This window comes from Lolium rigidum, chromosome 6 (genome assembly GCF_022539505.1).
Source record: "Lolium rigidum isolate FL_2022 chromosome 6, APGP_CSIRO_Lrig_0.1, whole genome shotgun sequence".
In the NCBI taxonomy this organism is placed as follows: domain Eukaryota; kingdom Viridiplantae; phylum Streptophyta; class Magnoliopsida; order Poales; family Poaceae; genus Lolium; species Lolium rigidum.
Window position 1 is genome coordinate 151,810,963 of NC_061513.1, and position 18,122 is coordinate 151,829,084.

The 18,122-nt window shown below is 43.6% G+C and overlaps 1 protein-coding gene across 1 annotated transcript; it reads left to right on the top strand.

Moving 5' to 3' along the window:
- Window positions 1-16,484: 16,484 nt before the first annotated feature.
- LOC124663425 (GDSL esterase/lipase At1g28600-like) lies at window positions 16,485-17,897 on the top strand. Its single transcript, XM_047201126.1, has 4 exons — window positions 16,485-16,749; window positions 16,845-17,060; window positions 17,148-17,573; window positions 17,689-17,897. Exons 1-4 carry the CDS (start codon window positions 16,485-16,487, stop codon window positions 17,895-17,897), a joined length of 1,116 nt encoding a protein of 371 aa, XP_047057082.1.
- The last annotated feature ends 225 nt before the right edge of the window (window positions 17,898-18,122 follow it).

Below are 18,122 nucleotides of genomic sequence, written 5' to 3' on the forward strand. Positions count from 1 at the left end.
CGAGCAAGTCCGTTTCCGAGTGCAGCTGAATTGACAACTCCGTTGTTAAGGCTTTCAAGTATTCTTTGTCTCCCCTTGTGTCGAATCAATAAATTGGGTTTTACTACCCGCGAAGACTGCTGCGATCCCCTATACTTGTGGGTTATCAAGACCGTTTTCTGGCGCCGTTGCCGGGGAGCATAGCTTTATTTGGAAGTTCACTTGGATTGATATTGTTCGCTGCAAATTCTCCATCATGGGTAAAACTCGCGATCCTAAAGTCGCCATATTACCATCCACTACAAGAAAAGGTACAACTCGAGTACCTCTCGCTACTCTTGATTCACCATCCGTGATAAGTCGACTTGTTTCACCGCCACAAGCTTCACTTGCTCGGTACTTCGCTGAATCTGAAAACTCTCATAATATTGATAATGTTTCTGCTGTGCTTGATGATAGTGGTTCATTGGGATCCTTTCTAGATGCTACAATTGCTAGGTCTAGACAAATTGAAAATACTGAAACTCCTAATGCTACTACACCTGTTAATTCACCTGAACTTGATTATTCTAGTGATGATCCTGACGAAGATTATGTGGAGCTTAATGATGATTTTATTAATAGATGCAATGCTACTGCTGATGCAAGCAAAATTAAAAAGTTTCTCACACAATATACTGTTAGACATAAGTTATCTCCTGATCCTAAATTTGCCACATCTCCTATATGCATTAAGGATAAAGATTATGATTTTTCTCTTGATCTATCTCATATAGATATTGTAGAGAAAGCACCCTTTTGTGGTACTGAAAAAGAAAGTGCTTGTAGAACACATGATTGAACTTTCTTCTATGAGTAGCTTGTTTTCTCGATGATGTCAAGATGCGTACTTATTTTGTCGCTAAATTTTTTCCTTTCTCATTAAAGGATGATGCTAAAACTTGGTATAATAATTTGCCTCCTGGTTCTATTAAAAGTCCAACTGATTTGCGTGATGTTTTCTTTCGAAAATACTTTCCTGCTAGTGCTCAACATGTTGCTTTACAGAAAATTTATAGATTTGACCAGGTAGATGAAGAGAAATTGCCTGAGGCTTGGGCAAGATTTTGTTCTCTTATCAGAGCTCGACCTGGACATGATTTAGAAAAGAATGATTTACTTGATATATTTTATAGTGGACTAACCATTGAGTTTAGGGCATATTTGGATAGTTGTGCTGGTTGTGTTTTCAGGAAAAGAACTGCAGACGAAGCTGAAGAATTATTGGCTAAAATAGGCCGGAATCATGATGATTGGACTACGCCTGAACCAATTCCAACGCCAATATCGAAGAAGAGGGGTTTAATTAAATTCAATGATGAAGATATGAGGGAAGCCAAGAAGTCTCTCAAGGAGAAAGGTATTAAATCTGAAGATGTGAAGAATCTACCTCCCATAGAAGATATATGTGAGATAATTCCCCCTTCATCCATGATTGAGGTAAACTCCCTTCAGCGCTTTACTAGGGAAGATATTCCGTATTCAAAACCTCCTGCGCAATGCTTAGATGAGTTTGATAATTATATTGTTAAGCAAGAAAATTTTAATATGAGAGTAGAGAATCATCTAAAGGAAAATTCTCAAGCTATTAGCAATTTGCATGATATTGTGGAGAGAACCTCCAATGATGTTAAGATGCTTGTTAAACATTTTCAAATGGTTCAAACTCAAATGATCAGCTTACTAAAGTGCAAAATGACTTATGAAAAATAATTCTAAAGAGAAACATGCTTATGAAGTAACAACAAGAGGTGGTGTCTCTACCCAGGATCCTCTATATCCTGAAGGGCATCCCAAAAGAATTGAACAAGATTCTCGACGCATTGAACCTAGTGCTCCTTCTAAGAAAAAGAAGAAGAAACATAAAAATGTTGTAGAATCCTCTGAACCTGTTAATGATCCTAATAGTATTTCTATTTCCGATGTTGAAACTGAAAGTGGTAATGAACATGATAATAATAATGGTAATGATAAGAATGATGTTTCTGATAAAGAAGAAGTTGAAGATGAACCTGAAAAGCAAGATAAAAATAAAAAGTATACTAAAGAAGATTTTATTGCTAAGAAACATGGTAATGAAAGGGAACCTTGGGTGCAAAAGCAAATGCCTTTTCCTGCTAAGAAACTAAAATCAAAGGAAGAAGAACACTATAATAAATTTTGTGATTGGATGAAACCTTTATTTCTGCAAATACCTTTGACTGATGCTATTAAATTGCCTCCTTATTCAAAGTATATGAAAGATATTGTCTCTAACAAAAGGAAAATTCCTAATGAGGAGATTTCCACTATGTTTGCTAATAACTCTTTCAATGGTAAGGTTCCAAAGAAGCTTGGCGACCCAGGTATTCCGACTATTCCTTGTTCTATTAAGAATAATTATGTTAGAACTGCTCTATGTGATTTGGGAGCGGGTGTTAGTGTTATGCCTTTCTCTCTTTATAAGAGACTTTATTTAGATAAGTTGATACCGACTGATATATCTTTGCAAATGGCCGATAAATCTACTGCTATTCCTGTTGGTATATGTGAGGATGTTCCTGTTCAAGTTACTAATAACTTCTTGATATTAACTGATTTTGTTGTGTTGGAAATGCCTGAAGATGATAATATGTCTATTATTCTTGGGAGACCTTTTCTTAACACCGCAGGGGCTGTTATTGATTGCAATAAAGGAAAATTTACTTTCAATGTCGATGATAAGGAGCATACCGTTTATTTTCCCAAGAGGATTGAGAAAGCATGTGGAGTTAATACAATTTCTAATGTGAGACTATCAAAGTGGGAACTATTGATTGTCCAATATATGAGCCTAAAGAAGAATATCGAACTCTTGTGATTGGATCCATATCAATACAATACAAGGTAACATGATTGATTTGAGGTTTAATTCTTCTTATGCTATGTAAAATTTATTTGGTGGCAAGACTTGATCAACCTTGTTAACAAATTCATTTTATATGCATAGAGGAACTAAACAACATCTCTTTCTTCTTCCACTTGTTTTAATTACTGTAGCAATACCTTTGTATCTTTACTTTATTGCATTATTGTGCCAAGTAAAGTCTCTAATAGAAGGTTGATGCTAGATTTGGATTTCTGCGCAGAAACAGATTTCTTGCTGTCACGAATTTGGGTAGGGTTCTCTGTAGGTAACTCAGAAAAATCTGCCAATTTACGTGAATGATCCTAAGATATGTACGCAACTATCATTAGTTTTGATTTTTCTGATTTGAGCAACGGAACTACCTCTTAAAAATTCGTCTTTACTGGATGTTCTGTTTTGACAGATTATGTCTCTGTTTTTTGCATTGTCTCTTGTGGACTTTAAGTGAGGCTTTCTAGATGTTGAGAGCTGTAGCTAATGTTTTATTGAGTTCTTGCAATGTGTCACTACAGGACTAAAGTGGATTAAAGTTTTTGAGTACTAACCCCTCTAATGAAGTTTATGAGAAGTTTGGTGTGGCAGAAGTTTTCAAGGGTCAAGAGAGAAGGGTGATATAATGTGATCAAAAAGAGTCAAAAGCCTAAGATTGGGGGGAGTTATACCGGCATCACTCATTCTTTGCATATTATGGTTTCTGGATACTTGTACATACTTGTTTAGTTTCTTTGAGTGGTTTTCTAATGAGAGGAAGATAATATTTGGGGAAGTGCTGCCTGAAAACAGATTCTGGACTGTTACTAAAAAATTCGTGCGCACAGCCAGAACGTTATTTTGAGCTGCCAATTTTTGTGCATGTTCCCCAGGTTGTTATCTAACTTTCATTAGTTGAACACTTTTCGAGCTGAGCAGCGTAAGATTTTATTAAAAATCGATTATCGTATCGTCTTGTCAAGTTTTGGCAGATTTCTGCCATCTTGCTTTTCTGTGTTTCTTTTAGTTTTCATTTTCTTGTTCTTGCTTTCTTTCTTTCTTTCCTAAAACACAAAAAGACCAAAAATATCTCTGATTGTTTCTCTTCACCATTTGTTTACTTTAGTTTCTTGATTTTATCTTACTTTATTTGCTATCGTTGGTTTGCTATAAGAAAATCCAAAAAGATTTTGCTTTGTTTGCTTGTTTCCTTTTGTTCTTGCTTCCAAATTCGAAAACACCAAAAATAATTGTTGTTATTCTTTGGTTTGTAAAGTTAATTATGAGTTCAATGGTCTTCGGTGGCTGGAGCGTGGTTTTCATTTCATATTATCCAAGCTACACAAGTGAAAAGGCAATAATGACGATATACGACAATCTGATTGTGGTGAGAGGCTGGTATGAACTCTATTTGTTTTCATTTTTGTACATATACTCATCCATGTGAGCATGCTTAGTTGGTTCATGTGAGGTATATGTCATTTAAGAAAGTCTAGTAGTTCATGATCTCTCATGTTTAGCTCCAATTTATTAATATGAGTAGCATGTCATGGATGTTTGCTTGCATTGTTTTATTCATAAATAGGTATGATATTGTGGTATCCTCCTCTGAATAATTCGTTTGAATTAACTTGGCACATGCTCACGCATGCATATGACTGAACAAAAGTCAATTAAGCCTCGATGATTTACATTGTTTCGAGTTCTTGTATCACTTTTATGCCTCGGTTAATTTATTTTGCCGCAAGCATGATTATGACAATTCATTGCTCTCTTGATTTGTCGCTCCCTAGTCTTTTGCTAGCCTTCACTTGTACTGAGCGGGAACACTGCTCGTGCTTCCAAACCCACGACAACCAAGTTGTTCCAAAGTGTCCACCATAAATACCTATGCATGGCATTTCAAACCATTCCAAGTAAATTCTCATGCGCTACCTTTAAACCTTCAAAATGCTTCTCAATTTGTGTTAATGTTTCATAGCTCATGAGGAAGTATGTGGTGTTTAACTTCCAACCTTGTCATTTACTCTTGACGGACTTTCATATGGACTAGTGGCACATCCGCTTATCCAATAATTTTGCAAAAAGAGCTGGCAATGGGGTTCCCAGCCCCGATTAATCAAACTTTACTAATAATTCTCTTCACATGTTTTGCTCTGATTCATCGGTAAGCAACTTAATTTTGCAAATAGATACTCCTCCATGGTATGTGATTGATGGAAGGCACCCGAGGATTCGGTTAGCCATGGCTTGTGTAAGCAAAGGTTGGGGGAGTGTCACCCATAATAAAACTAAAATACGTGTGTAAACAAAAGAGAAGAGGGATGATCTACCTTGCTGGTAGAGATAACGTCCTTCATGGGAGCCGCTCTTGAAAGTCCGGTTGGCGAGGTAGTTGGTGTACCCATTACCATTCGTTGACAACAACAAACACCTCTCAAAACAATTTTACTCCTGTTTTAAAAATGAAAAGCTCTAGCGCATGTCAATCCCTCGCTTCCCTCTGCGAAGGGTCAATCTTTTACTTTTATGTTGTGTCTCCATCCTTTCTTTGAGCACTTTCTTGAGAGCACAACTGTCATTCTTAGTGTAATATGCTTGTCTCAAAATATGATTGATTGTAGTATAACTTTGATGCTTTTATCTTTGACAATCACTATTTCTAGTCTTTCTATGAGCTTCGGAGGTGCCTGAGCATTTATGTTTTGCTGATCAAATATGGGCAAGCGAGATACCACTCTATCATACTCTTTTATGAACATTGCAATCCTGCTTATATACATGATTCATGATGCTTATTATTAATTGTTGGTACCTTTCCATGATTGACATAGCTATTAGATGATCTTATTTGCATGTATCTTATTATGAACTGCCTAAGTGTTAGCCATAGCATGAGAATATTTACATCATATGAACAAATGTGTTCGTGAAAGTTCTCTTATCGCTCAGTTGTTAACTGAATTGCTTGAGGACAAGCAATAAGCTAAGCTTGGGGGAGTTGATACGTCCAAAACGTATCTACTTTCCCGAACACTTTTGCTATTGTTTTGCCTCTAATTTGTGTATTTTGGATGCAACTAACACGGACTAACGCTGTTTTCAGCAGAACTGTTCTGGTGTCTCGTTTTTGTGCAGAAATCCAACTTTCAGGAAAAACCTCGGAATTTATGCGGAAGGTCCTATTTTCCCAGAATACTTACGGAGCCAGAAGGGCGAGCCAGGTGGGGGCCCGAGGGCCCCACACACTAGGCCGGCGCGGCCCAGGAGGGGCCCGCGCGGCCCTAGTGTGTGGCGGCCTCGGTCGGCCCCCGACGCCCTCCTTCGGATTACTTATTGCCTTCGACCTAAAAACGCACGGAGAGAAGTCGAAGTCGCCAGAAACCCTCCAGAACGCCGCCACATCGCGAAACTCCGTCTCGGGAGCCAGAAGTCTCCGTTCTGGCACTCCGCCGGGACGGGGAATTGGAGGAGATCATCGCCACCATCACCACCGACGCCTCTCCATCGACCAGCCATGTTTCCCCCATCCATGTGTGAGTAATTCCCCCGCTGTAGGCTGAAGGGGATGGTAGGGATTGGATGAGATTGATCATGTAATAGTATAAGATTGGTAGGGCATAGTGCCTAGTGTCCGTAATTGGTACTTTGATGATATTGTTGCAACTTGTTATGCTTAATGCTTGTCACTAGGGCCCGAGTGCCATGATCTCAGATCTGAACATGTTATTATTTCATCATGATATTCATTGTTTATGGTCTTACCTGCAAGTTGTATACACATGTCGCTGTCCGGAACCAATGGCCCCGAAGTGACGTAAATCGGGACAACCGGAGGGGATGGTAGTGATGTGAGGATCACATGTGTTCACGGAGTGTTAATGCTTTGCTCCGGTACTCTATTAAAAGGAGTACCTTAATATCCAGATAGATTCCCTTGAGGCCCGGCTGCCACTGCTGGTAGGACAAAAGATGTTGTGCAAGTTTCTCATTGCGAGCACGTACGACTATAATTGGAACACATGCCTATTGATTGCTTTGTACTTAGACACCATTTTATTATTATCTCGCAAATGCCCCGCTTGATTGTTACATGAGTTTCTCTCATCCATGCAACGCCCGTTATCCGTCCCCGTACCTACGATATTTTAATCCTGCTCGTTTACTATAATCACTAATGTTGTCTCTGTTACTCGCTGCTCGTTATTTCACTACCGCTACTCGTTATAAAACCGTTACTATCGATAAACTCTTGCGAGCAAGTCTGTTTCCAGGTGCAGCTGAATTGACAACTCCGCTGTTAAGGCTTTCATGTATTCTTTGTCTCCCCTTGTGTCGAATCAATAAATTGGGTTTTACTACCCGCGAAGACTGCTGCGATCCCCTATACTTGTGGGTTATCAGCCCCCCCCTCTGTCTCGTCTTCTGGCTCCGTCAATCTTCTGTGAAAATAGGCCCATTGCAATTATTTCCGGGGATTTTCCTGAAAGTTGAGTTTCTGCACAAAAATAAGACACCAGGGAAATTCTGCTGAAAACAGCGTTAGTCCGTGTTAGTTGTATCCAAAATACACAAATTAGAGGCAAAACAATAGCAAAAGTGTTCGGGAAAGTAGATACGTTTTGGACGTATCAAGCATTACAAATAGATGATCTTGATCATGATAGGCAGCTCACAAGATCTAACATGATAGCACAAGAGGAGAAGACAACCATCTAGCTACTGCTATGGACCCATAGTCCAAGGATGAACTACTCACGCATCAGTCCGGAGGCGGGCATGGTGATGTAGAGCCCTCCGGTGATGATTCCCCTCTCCGGCAAGGTGCTGGAGGCGATCTCCAGAATCCCCCGAGATGGGATTGGCGGCGGCAGCGTCACGGTAACTTCTCTCTTATCGTGGCTCTCGGTACTAGGGTTTTCGCGACGGAGAGATTATATAGGCGAAGGGGCAGAGTCGGGGGACGCTCGAGGGGCCCACCCCATAGGGCGGCGCGGCCGGGGTGGGGCCGCGCCCCCTAGGGTGTGGCCGCCTCGTCGCCCCTCTTCGTCTCCTCTTCGGACTTCCGGAAGGCTCCGTGGAAAATAAGACCGTGGGCTTTTGTTTCGTCCAATTCCGAGAATATTTCCGTGTAGGATTTCTGAAACCAAAAACAGCGAGAAAACAGTGTCGGCGCTTCGGCATCTTGTTAATAGGTTAGTGCCGGAACATGCATCAAAATGATATAAAGTGTATATAAAACATATGAGTATTGTCATAAAACTAGCATGGAACATAAGAAATTATAGATACGTTTGAGACGTATCATCTGCTTACATGAATTAATTTTGATTTTCCTTCTGTAAAAATGGTTTTCATTTTCTCTTCTATGTATCGTGCCTTCCATGCTATGTTACATGACGTTGTCCTCGCTGAATGTACAAGGATGTCGCCTACATGGGTGAATAGCCGGGTTATAGAAGTTTTACTTGAGGGCTTAACAATGTGGAATAAAACTATGTTTTACTTGTTAAGCACAAAGCATACAAACTAGGGTTTGCCTATATGCACCAAAAACCTATGCCACGAAAGATAAGCAACAAGGTGATAGAAAACTAGATATAGAACATCAAGCACGAAGGCTATCACAATGTAAAGCGCATAGGTAAAGGAGCTCGGGTTGAGAAGTAACCGGTGCACGAGGAGACGATGATGTATCCCGAAGTTCACACCCTTGCGGGTGGTACTCTCCGTTGGAGCGGTGTGGAGGCACAAGGCACTCAAATAAGCCGCTATGGCCACCGTATTCTCCTTGAGCCTTTCCCACCAAAAGGAAAGTCTCGATCCACTAAGGGACCCTTGAGGGTGGTCACCGAACCCGTACAAGTTTGGGGCAAACTCCCAAGTATAAAGCTTGAGGCAAACTCCAAAACACCGGAGGAGCTTAAGTACGAGGCCACAAAGGCTACAACGCGCCACACATGGGCTACAAGGCCACAAAGGTTCCAAGGCCCCACAAGGGCAACAATGCCACAAAGGCTACCACGCCACAAAGACGACAAGGCCACAAAGACAAAAAGGACACAAAGGCTACTATGCCACAAAGGCGACAATGCCATGAAGGCAACAAAACCATAAGGTCAATAAGCCATGTAGTGTTCCAAGAACCCTAGAGGAAACACACACGAACTCACACGAGACCGAAACCCCGGAGAGAATCCAAACTGATGCACCTAATGCAATGGCTAAGAATACCACTAAGACGCCCAAGTCCTTCTCTCCAAAATTCCAACAAAGCTACAAATGATATTGTGGGAATAAGGGAGGAAGAACAAATAGTAGGAGGAACAACAAATTACTCCAAGATCTAGATCTAGCAACATCCCCTCACAAGGAGAGGGATTCAGTTGGTGGAGCACTAGATCTAGATCTCCTCTCTCCTTTCCCCCAAAAAGATGCAAACAAATAGTGGGGGTATCAAGAGGTGTAACAAGCTCTTCAGGGTCAACAATGGAGGAGAGAGAATAGATCGGAAAAGCTACCTAGTCAAGAGGTTGAAGAAGGGTATATATAGGGGTCTCCAAAATATAGTTGTTGGGGCAGAAAACCGGTCAGATTCGCGCCTAACCGGTAGTACCTCTCATGTGTAACATAGCATCAGAAAACAGGCAGAGAGAATAGATGGAGAAAATCTCATGTGGACGGAGGCAGTGGCGGACGCAGGAAAGAATTGGAGGGGGGGCACACCTCAAAAAAAAATTGCGCCTCTCAAATTGTGAAAAACGTTTTCCAAATGAAGTAATGAAGAATATATAAGACAAATTTTTAATATCACTCTCGATATTGGATCCGACCGGAGGTGCGGAATCAAGGTACGCCAACAAAAGCCCGCCATCTTCGGTTTATTCATTATCTACGACTAATCGGTGTTGAAGTAGATGCAATCTTCTTTGATTCTTATTTCACGGAAAGTAACTCAATTTGGCCATTCATCTTTATTTCTACACAACTGAGACAATCAAACATATAAGTGACTTCATTTCTACAAGTGTCAAACTACTAATTTTAATATTAGCATAGAGAATAGCTAAATAGCGGGGGCAATTTTATGTCTTAAATATTAACTATAACAAATGAAAATAGCATCAGTCAATGGTTAATTAATGGCGAGCAACGGACGCGTACATGCTGCCGGATGCTGGACTGCTAGAGCGCAACGCTGTGGCCCGGGCCGTGTGGTGTCCGACGGGAATAGGCAGGGACTGGCCGGGGAGAGCGCTGGCCGGTGGGAAAAGCGGCGGCCGGCGGGGAGGGCTCAGGGCGGCCGGCGGGGAGGGCTCAGGGCGGCCGCAGAGGGAGTCCGGGAAACGCTGGGCGGACAGCGGCCGCCGGAGAGGCGGAGAGCGTCGAGGAGTTCCGGGAGAGGGGCGAGCGGCGGCGGCGCCGGGGCGGCGGGGAATCGCGTGAGTGGTCCTGAATCGAAGTCGTGACTGGTTTCGTGGTTCGTGAGTTCCTGATCTCATCTCTCGCTGGGAACGAACTGAGATTGGGCTTACTGGGCTTTTTTCTCAGGGGTACCAAAAAGAATTCAGAAATTCTGGGTGGGCCACGGCCCCACCGGCCCCCCCGCTAGGTACGCCCATGGACGAAGGTAGGAGAAAGGTATAAATAGGGGACCAGAAAATGTGTCCGTTGGGCCAGAAATCTGGGCATATTCGCGCCCGACCGGTAGTACTTCTCGTGAATAAAAACAACACATTGAATATGCAGAAAACAATTATTGGGCTGGTACTACCGCCACTTGGGCCAATACTACCACCCATGTGCAGAGAAAAGAGAAACAACAATGGGAAAGGGAAAGAGGGGAGGAAGAGATGGCCCGGCCTAGTATGGCCTGGTGGGAGCGGGAGCTGAGCGCTCGTCGAGCAGCGCGCAGGGGGAAACCTATTCATCACCCGTGGGAGGCGAGCGAGCAGGAACAGCGGTGCTGCTGGGCCGATCGGTCGGCGGTAGCCCATGCGGAGCAGGGCAGTGGCGCGGGTGGGCTGACCTATCGGCGGCCTGCTGCGGGGAGCGCGGTGGCTGACGCGGGAGCTGGGCCGGCGCGGGTAGGGGGTGGCGGCCCAGATCGGGAGAGAGGAGCCAACTGGGAGGTGGAAGAAGAAGTGGGCCGGTACTTCTGGCCCAGAACTGGTTGGATACCGGCTGTGATCCAGGGGCCCGGGACCAAAATGTCGGTATCTGGGCCGGTACCATGCGCAGTAGTTCCGGCCGGCCCAAGGAGGATTTTCCCTTTTTTTCTTTTCTTTTTCTGTGATATGGAAGCACCAATACCTCAAGTAAAACTAGGCATGGGCAGCTCGGCCCGGACGACCCGACCCAAAAAACCCGCGCTGGGCCGGGTTGGGCTTGCACTTCGGGCCAGCTCGGGCTTGATTTTTGAGCCCGAACGTCGGCCCGGGCCGGGCCCGGGCTTGAAGTTTTTGCGATTTAGGCAAGGTTCGGGTCGGGCTTGTAGGGCCGGGCCGGGCTTTTGCCAGTTCGGGCCGGGTTTGGGCTCGATTTATAGGCCCGACGGTCGAGCCGGGCCGGGTTCGGGCTTGACATTTTAGCTTCGGGCTTTTTCAGGTTTGGCCCGAAACCCGGCCCGAGTTTTTCCCAGGTGTAATCTCAAGGTAGGAAACTCGGAATGCAGCGAAACCAATTTTGCTAGAAAGAGGACGACAAAAGCTACCTCCACACAAGTTGAAAACATGGAAATGAGTGGAGGATGATTTTCTATGAACTTAGAGGTGCAACCTCTCAATACGGTAAACCGGTAAAATCATCCAACTTGAACACACAATATGAGATGCATCCAAAATCCGTTTCCGATGAGATAGAGCTTGTCATGAGATGAACACAAACTCTAAAACATCGTATGAATAAGAACCAACAACAACCAAGAAACATGATGCAATGCATGCAAGGTTTGATCTCTCTCCAACAATGCGACCAACTATCCTACCGATCACAAACCTTGACCTTGCGCATTCCACTCGAGCAGGCAAGCGCCGTCTTCATCCTCATTCAACAATTAACATGCCACCATCTTTATCCAACATACACTTCCCGTCTTCATCTTCTACACCGTCTTTATCCCTCTTCAACATCGTATTCATCTGTCTTCTTCATTGCACTTGGTCATCTTCATCTTGCAACCTTGAGACCAACGTACGGCTCAAGCATTGCCTATGGATACAACCTAAGAGAGAACCTCAATACAACCATTGGTCCATATATAGGGATTGCCATCAATTACCAAAACCACACATGGGGGCTCCATGTCCTTTGACACGCCATTTTCTCTAGTACAATGAATTCTCCACACACAGACATACTGCATTTGTTTTAGAGATTAGGTCATAGCACTGCCTTAAACTAATGAATCCGTTGCCGAAAACTTGTTACAAGGTACTGAAAATCAGCTAACAGGAGACATAAATAACAAGCAAACAAGAAAAGGAATGAAACAAAGCTTGAGCTTCGAGACCATTGTCCATCCTTCCAATTGGACTGAAGAGGCTTTGAAGCTGATGAAGAAGACTTCCATTGAAGGACTCGCACCATCATCAACCTCGAGAGGCCAAGCAAAGCCAATGCTCCATCCGTTTCCACCTCCAAAGTAAGCTCCCTGCTTGCTCGACCCGGATCAGAGGGCGCCATACATGTCGGAGGTAGACCTTTCTCCCTGAGCTGAGCACGCATGGATATTGGAAGTTAACACCGGGGAGAAGGACTCCGAGCACTCACCTCGCCGCGCTTCTACCCACGAACATCACCGCCAACCGCAGCCAAACCACAACACACCAGACCAAGCTAGCAGGAGCAGGCAAAGACGATGCCTACCAACCTCCACCAAGCTAATCCACCCAAACCTATGTCGATACTGCATTTGTCAATAGTTATCATCTCTCTAGCACTTGAAGCAAGTGAGCAGCTCAGCCGACACACAAGCCTCACACATTTTTCCATGTTCGTGGTAGCATGGCAGCGTGTTTGAAGGCGGACAAGGAGATAAACGCAAATTACCAGGCGTAAGAAAAAACTCATAAAGCTAGTCAACCGTCGCTGATGTCAGCTGACCGAAAAGTAGTTTATTTTTTTGTCTGCTGAGAAATAGACAGACCCATATATTTAGTCTTGAATTAATGGTAAGATTTTTCAAAAAATAAGAGCAATTTTGAAATTCCTTCGAGATATCTGAGATTCCACTTAACTCAATATGAATGTCCCTCACCTAGACTTTTTATAAATTGGCTAACAACTCTAAGTCTCTAACAACATAGGGCAAACAAAGCTAGTACAGACCCTGACATACATCAAACTTCCCATGCCATTGGTTCGAAACTTTCCTCATTTGTTATTTCTCTTCCTTGCTTGTAGAGCATTGTCATGCACCCATTTTATGTTGCCCCCTAAGCAAATGGGGTAACAGATTTTGCACCCTACACATTGAATCTTTGGAGTACCTTCTAAATGTTAGGAATCGTGCTTTGGAGGCTACTTCCCAGTTGGTGTCCATAATGTAAGTTGTCCAATGTATGAACTATTGCACGGTAGCCGGATATAATCTAGGTGTGAAACATATGCTTAATTAGTGTATACTACGTATGTCCTTAGTTGATTAAAGGTTGTGCCAGAGACACGACAACTATGTTCACCAGTAGAAATATGTCTACGGTGGAAGCAAACCTAGTAGCACATCTCAAATGTGTCTCTCCTAGTATTAAAGCTAGTGGCGCCCAAAATTAGGGCACCCTACTATTATGGCTTTATTAATAGCATGGGAAATCGAGGAGCATGCTATTAGTGCATGGGCCCTACCCACCCATGGGGCCAGAAGATCCGCAGCGTGCTCCCCTGTCTCAACGCTACACCAAAAATGGACCTACACCACCAATACACTCTTGGCCAGGGTCGCCCGCTCACATGCTAGTGGTGCATCCTTTTGGCTGAAATGCTTGTATGCATCGTTATCTAGCACGCTACCAGTGTACTGGGGTCATGTGAGCAAAAAATGTGTCCGACATCAATATTTTCCAAATAATTAAGAGAAACTTTGTTTGGGGCTTAAACGCACGCAATACCTTACCGTTCCCCATTCCATCCAATCCCTAGCTCGTCTCTCTGCTCCGGCGATGACCGCCCCTGCTTGCTTTGCCGTTGTCCCCGCTCGCTCTGCACCTGCGGTCTCTTTGCTCCGGTAACGACCGCCCTTGCTCGCTTCGGCTCCGGCACCGCCCCCGCTCGCTTTCTCGCCTATGCCCTCTCCATCTACGTATGCATCCACCATCGACCGCTCCATCGACTGCTCGCCATCCATGCTTGGATCAATCTCCGTTCGAGCAAGGTGAGCCTCTTCCTGGCTCTCCTCATCTCTGTTTGACATAGCCACCACATGCCTCTGCCTCCCTCTGAGGTATGTTGCTGAATCTGATTAGATAATGGTTGTTGCTGGCATTTACCGAATCCATGGTTTATGATATGTAGATGCAATTTAGCATATTGTCTACGGAATTAGCATAGTGTTTGTTTGGAGAAAGCATGGATTCATTCAAACATCAGTGTGTTCTACTCAATCCACAGTCTAAAAATGTAACCACATTGTTTAACAAATTACATAATTGGGTATGAGGTTATTTCTTTTTTACACGGATTTAAAATGAGTTGCCAATATTTTGTTGAAATGTTTACTCGTTTCTGTTTTGGCAAAAAAAAATGCACTTTATACGTAGGTGCTTTCTAGCAACGGTCATGCCGAATTTTTCCATTATTTTTCTTGTTACGAAATACCGCAAGAGGCCCAAGTGGGAAAGGAGGACGCTGGGCTGGCATAACCAAGCCATGGGAAGAATTCGAGGACCAGCGGGCACGTGAGTTTGTCAGGGCTCGGTACCATCTTGACAGGTAAACCATCTTGATGAAGATCAGTGAAATTTATTCTTCAAGTTCAGTACAAATTCGACAAACATGGTCTCTAGATGGTGGTACATCTAGGTATTTTTTAGAATGTTTTTAATTTGGAAGAAACATTAGGGTTTAGAGTATCTCTTCTGGCAAGTTTTTTTTGTATGTTCAGTATGTTGCTTCGCTCCTTCTTATTTTTCTTAACTACCTCCAATTTGATCATTTAATGACCGCTAACCTTATTTTGGGTAATGTGTAAGGTCATGTATAGTAGAATACATGTCTATTTCTTAGTCCCTTCATCATTTAGAGAATGCAATTATTATATGTCGCACAATCCATTCTCTCTCATCCAAATAAGTAAAGAATCTAACGTGGAGACTCTAACAGAAGGTTGATGTCATCATATTGTGCATGTCCTAGCAAGCGGCCGGGACCTACCCCCTTCGCAAATCTCGAAAAATAGGATTGTCGTCAAAGTGTGTTGTATCTGCATATCGTTCGTCACCATTACTCAATCCTATCCTGCCATGGATCGTCTATAAACTAGAGCATCAAACATATTCTACATGATTACGATAATGGCAACAATTATACAAGATAAATTATTGCCACCATTGACATTTGTGTTATATAGTTTCGTTTTACACATTTTCTAGTACTAATTTAGTTGGATCCCACATTTTGACGTTGGCTCTACATTTTGGTGAGACATGAACCCTCCAATTTAGTGTCAAATATGTGAATTACAAAAGGTTTTACCTCTATTTCTAGATAAGTACATATATGTAAAATTTGTTTTATTGCCTTGTTTACAAGTTTGCCACATTATTGCCTTCTAATATATTTTCATTTTAGTAATTAAAATGTAAAATTGACATACTATTACTTCTAAAAATAACCATGGGATCAAAGGCAGACAATGGCTATCGGTCATCAAATGTGGTGCATATTGAAATCCTTCCTCATTATTTATTACTTGATCCTCTCAGGCATGGTGTAAACATTAGAGCGCCAATCACGTTTTACTTGCTGACAATCATGCATATAATGCATGCCAAATCTTCTCTCAGAGTCAGACTAGTCACAATGCATAATATCATATAGAAATATCATGCGTATGATACTAGTACATGTTAATATGTCTACAATGTATGGTATCATGTACTAGTACCATATTCTTCTTATATTAATTGATTTGTAGAATCTTAATGCAAATCTATGTACAAGATGTATTTGACATTAAATTTTCTAGTACTACGCGTTATGATACGGAAAATACTACAATCTTCTCTTTCATCTTTAATTGCACTGCTACATCAACACCTATGATATTTCCATTGTTGGTAGTCTCAAGTAGTGTATCGGAAATTGACAAATCATTGTGATATTTCCAACATATGACCAAATATTTTAATGATATATACTGCTGAGTGTGGGGGCATTAATTGCCGATACACTGCTTAACGATAGTATTAATTAAAATATACGCATGTTGATATGCATGCGATCACATGGTGTTCTATAAAAGGGGGTCCAAAAGACCTCACCTGGAATACAAAACGGCAAGTATAGATCTTGAACGCTTTCGTTGTTAAGCAGCTAGCATATGTGTTCTCAATCTCCTGTTAGATAGCTTAGTTCAGGCTGTAGTCAGGTAGGAGTTGCCAGCGTTACTAAGATGGGGAGTTTCATGGGCCAGTATCCAACTTCCCTGCCCGTCGTCCTCCTCGTCTCTGCTGTTCTGCTGCTTAACGCTGACCTAGGATTGTGTGGCTGCTTCAAGCGCATCTTCTCCTTCGGCGACTCCATCATCGACACTGGCAACGGTGCTTATGCAGGCGGCAACAACCCTGGCCCGATCGCACAACTCCCTTATGGAATGACCTACTTCCACCAGCCCACTGGCCGCGTATCTGACGGGCGTGTCATCGTCGATTTCTACGGTGAGTATTGGTATTCCTCTCGTGCCAATTCTCAATGGTTGTTTCATACATGAATGTAATCTGAATTGTGTGAGCGTTACTTATGTATGTTTCAGCTCAAGCGCTGGGGCTGCCACTGCTGCCACCGAGCATGCCTGAGGCGGGCACAGGGCAGTTTCCAACCGGCGCCAACTTTGCTGTGTTCGGCTCCCTGGCGCTGTCCCCGGACTACTACAAGACCAAGTATAACTTCACGATGCCGATGCCTTGGTGCCTCGACCGTCAGCTCGATTCCTTCAAGATGGTGCTCGCCAGGATAGCTCCGGGAGAAGGTACGTAAACCTATATATACCAGTGAAAGAAATAGTGCTGGCTTAGCTTCGCTATAGCGACTAATCCTTTTCATATGTGACCATCAGCTGCCACCAAGAGTCTCCTTGGCGAGTCCCTCGTCGTGATGGGCGAGATCGGCGGCAACGACTACAACTTCTGGTTCTCTGCTCGGCGCAGCCGTGAGATCGCCGACAAGTACTTGCCCGATGTGGTCGCCCGCATAGGCGCCGGCGTCCAGGAGGTGATCGGCCTCGGCGCTAGGACCGTACTCGTCCCGGGCAACTTCCCCATCGGATGCGTGCCGGCTTACCTGAGCGGTTTCAGGACAGACAACTCCGCGGATTACGACGAGTTCCGCTGCCTCAGGTGGTTCAACGATTTCTCCCAGAGGCACAACCAGGCGCTGAAGCAGGAGATTAGCCGGCTCAGGGCGAACAACCCTGGCGCGAAGATCATCTACGCTGACTACTACGGCGCCGCCATGGAATTCGTTAGGAATCCCCATAACCATGGTACGTACTAGCAATTTCGGAAATCACTCGATCAAGAATTAATCCCCACAATTAACTATCGTAATTATTGACGTGTTGATCGATCAATGCCTCTCCACATCACTTGGACGGACAGGTATCGATGACCCTCTCGTGGCATGCTGTGGCGGCGCCGGCCCGTACCATACCGGCAAGTCGTGCAACAACACGGCCACCATCTGGGGTGACCCTGCCAAGTTTGCCAGCTGGGACCAGATCCACATGACGGAGAAGGCGTATAGCGTCATCGCCGATGGGGTGTTGAACGGCTCCTACGCGGACTCGTCGTTGCTCCACGCTTGCTAGCACAATGCATTTGTTTCCCTTGGACTTTGCAAGAACTATTCTTACTTCTTACTTCCTCAGTCCTCCTCAAATAAGTAAGAAGTGTACTTCTAACTCTTATCCTAAGTTAGAGATTTTAAAACTTCGACCTACTTTATTGAAAAAGGAATTGCTGCCTGAGAACTAATTTACTGCTCACTCATGTCCAAAACCGATAGTTCTACATCGCGAATCGTGCGTCGTATG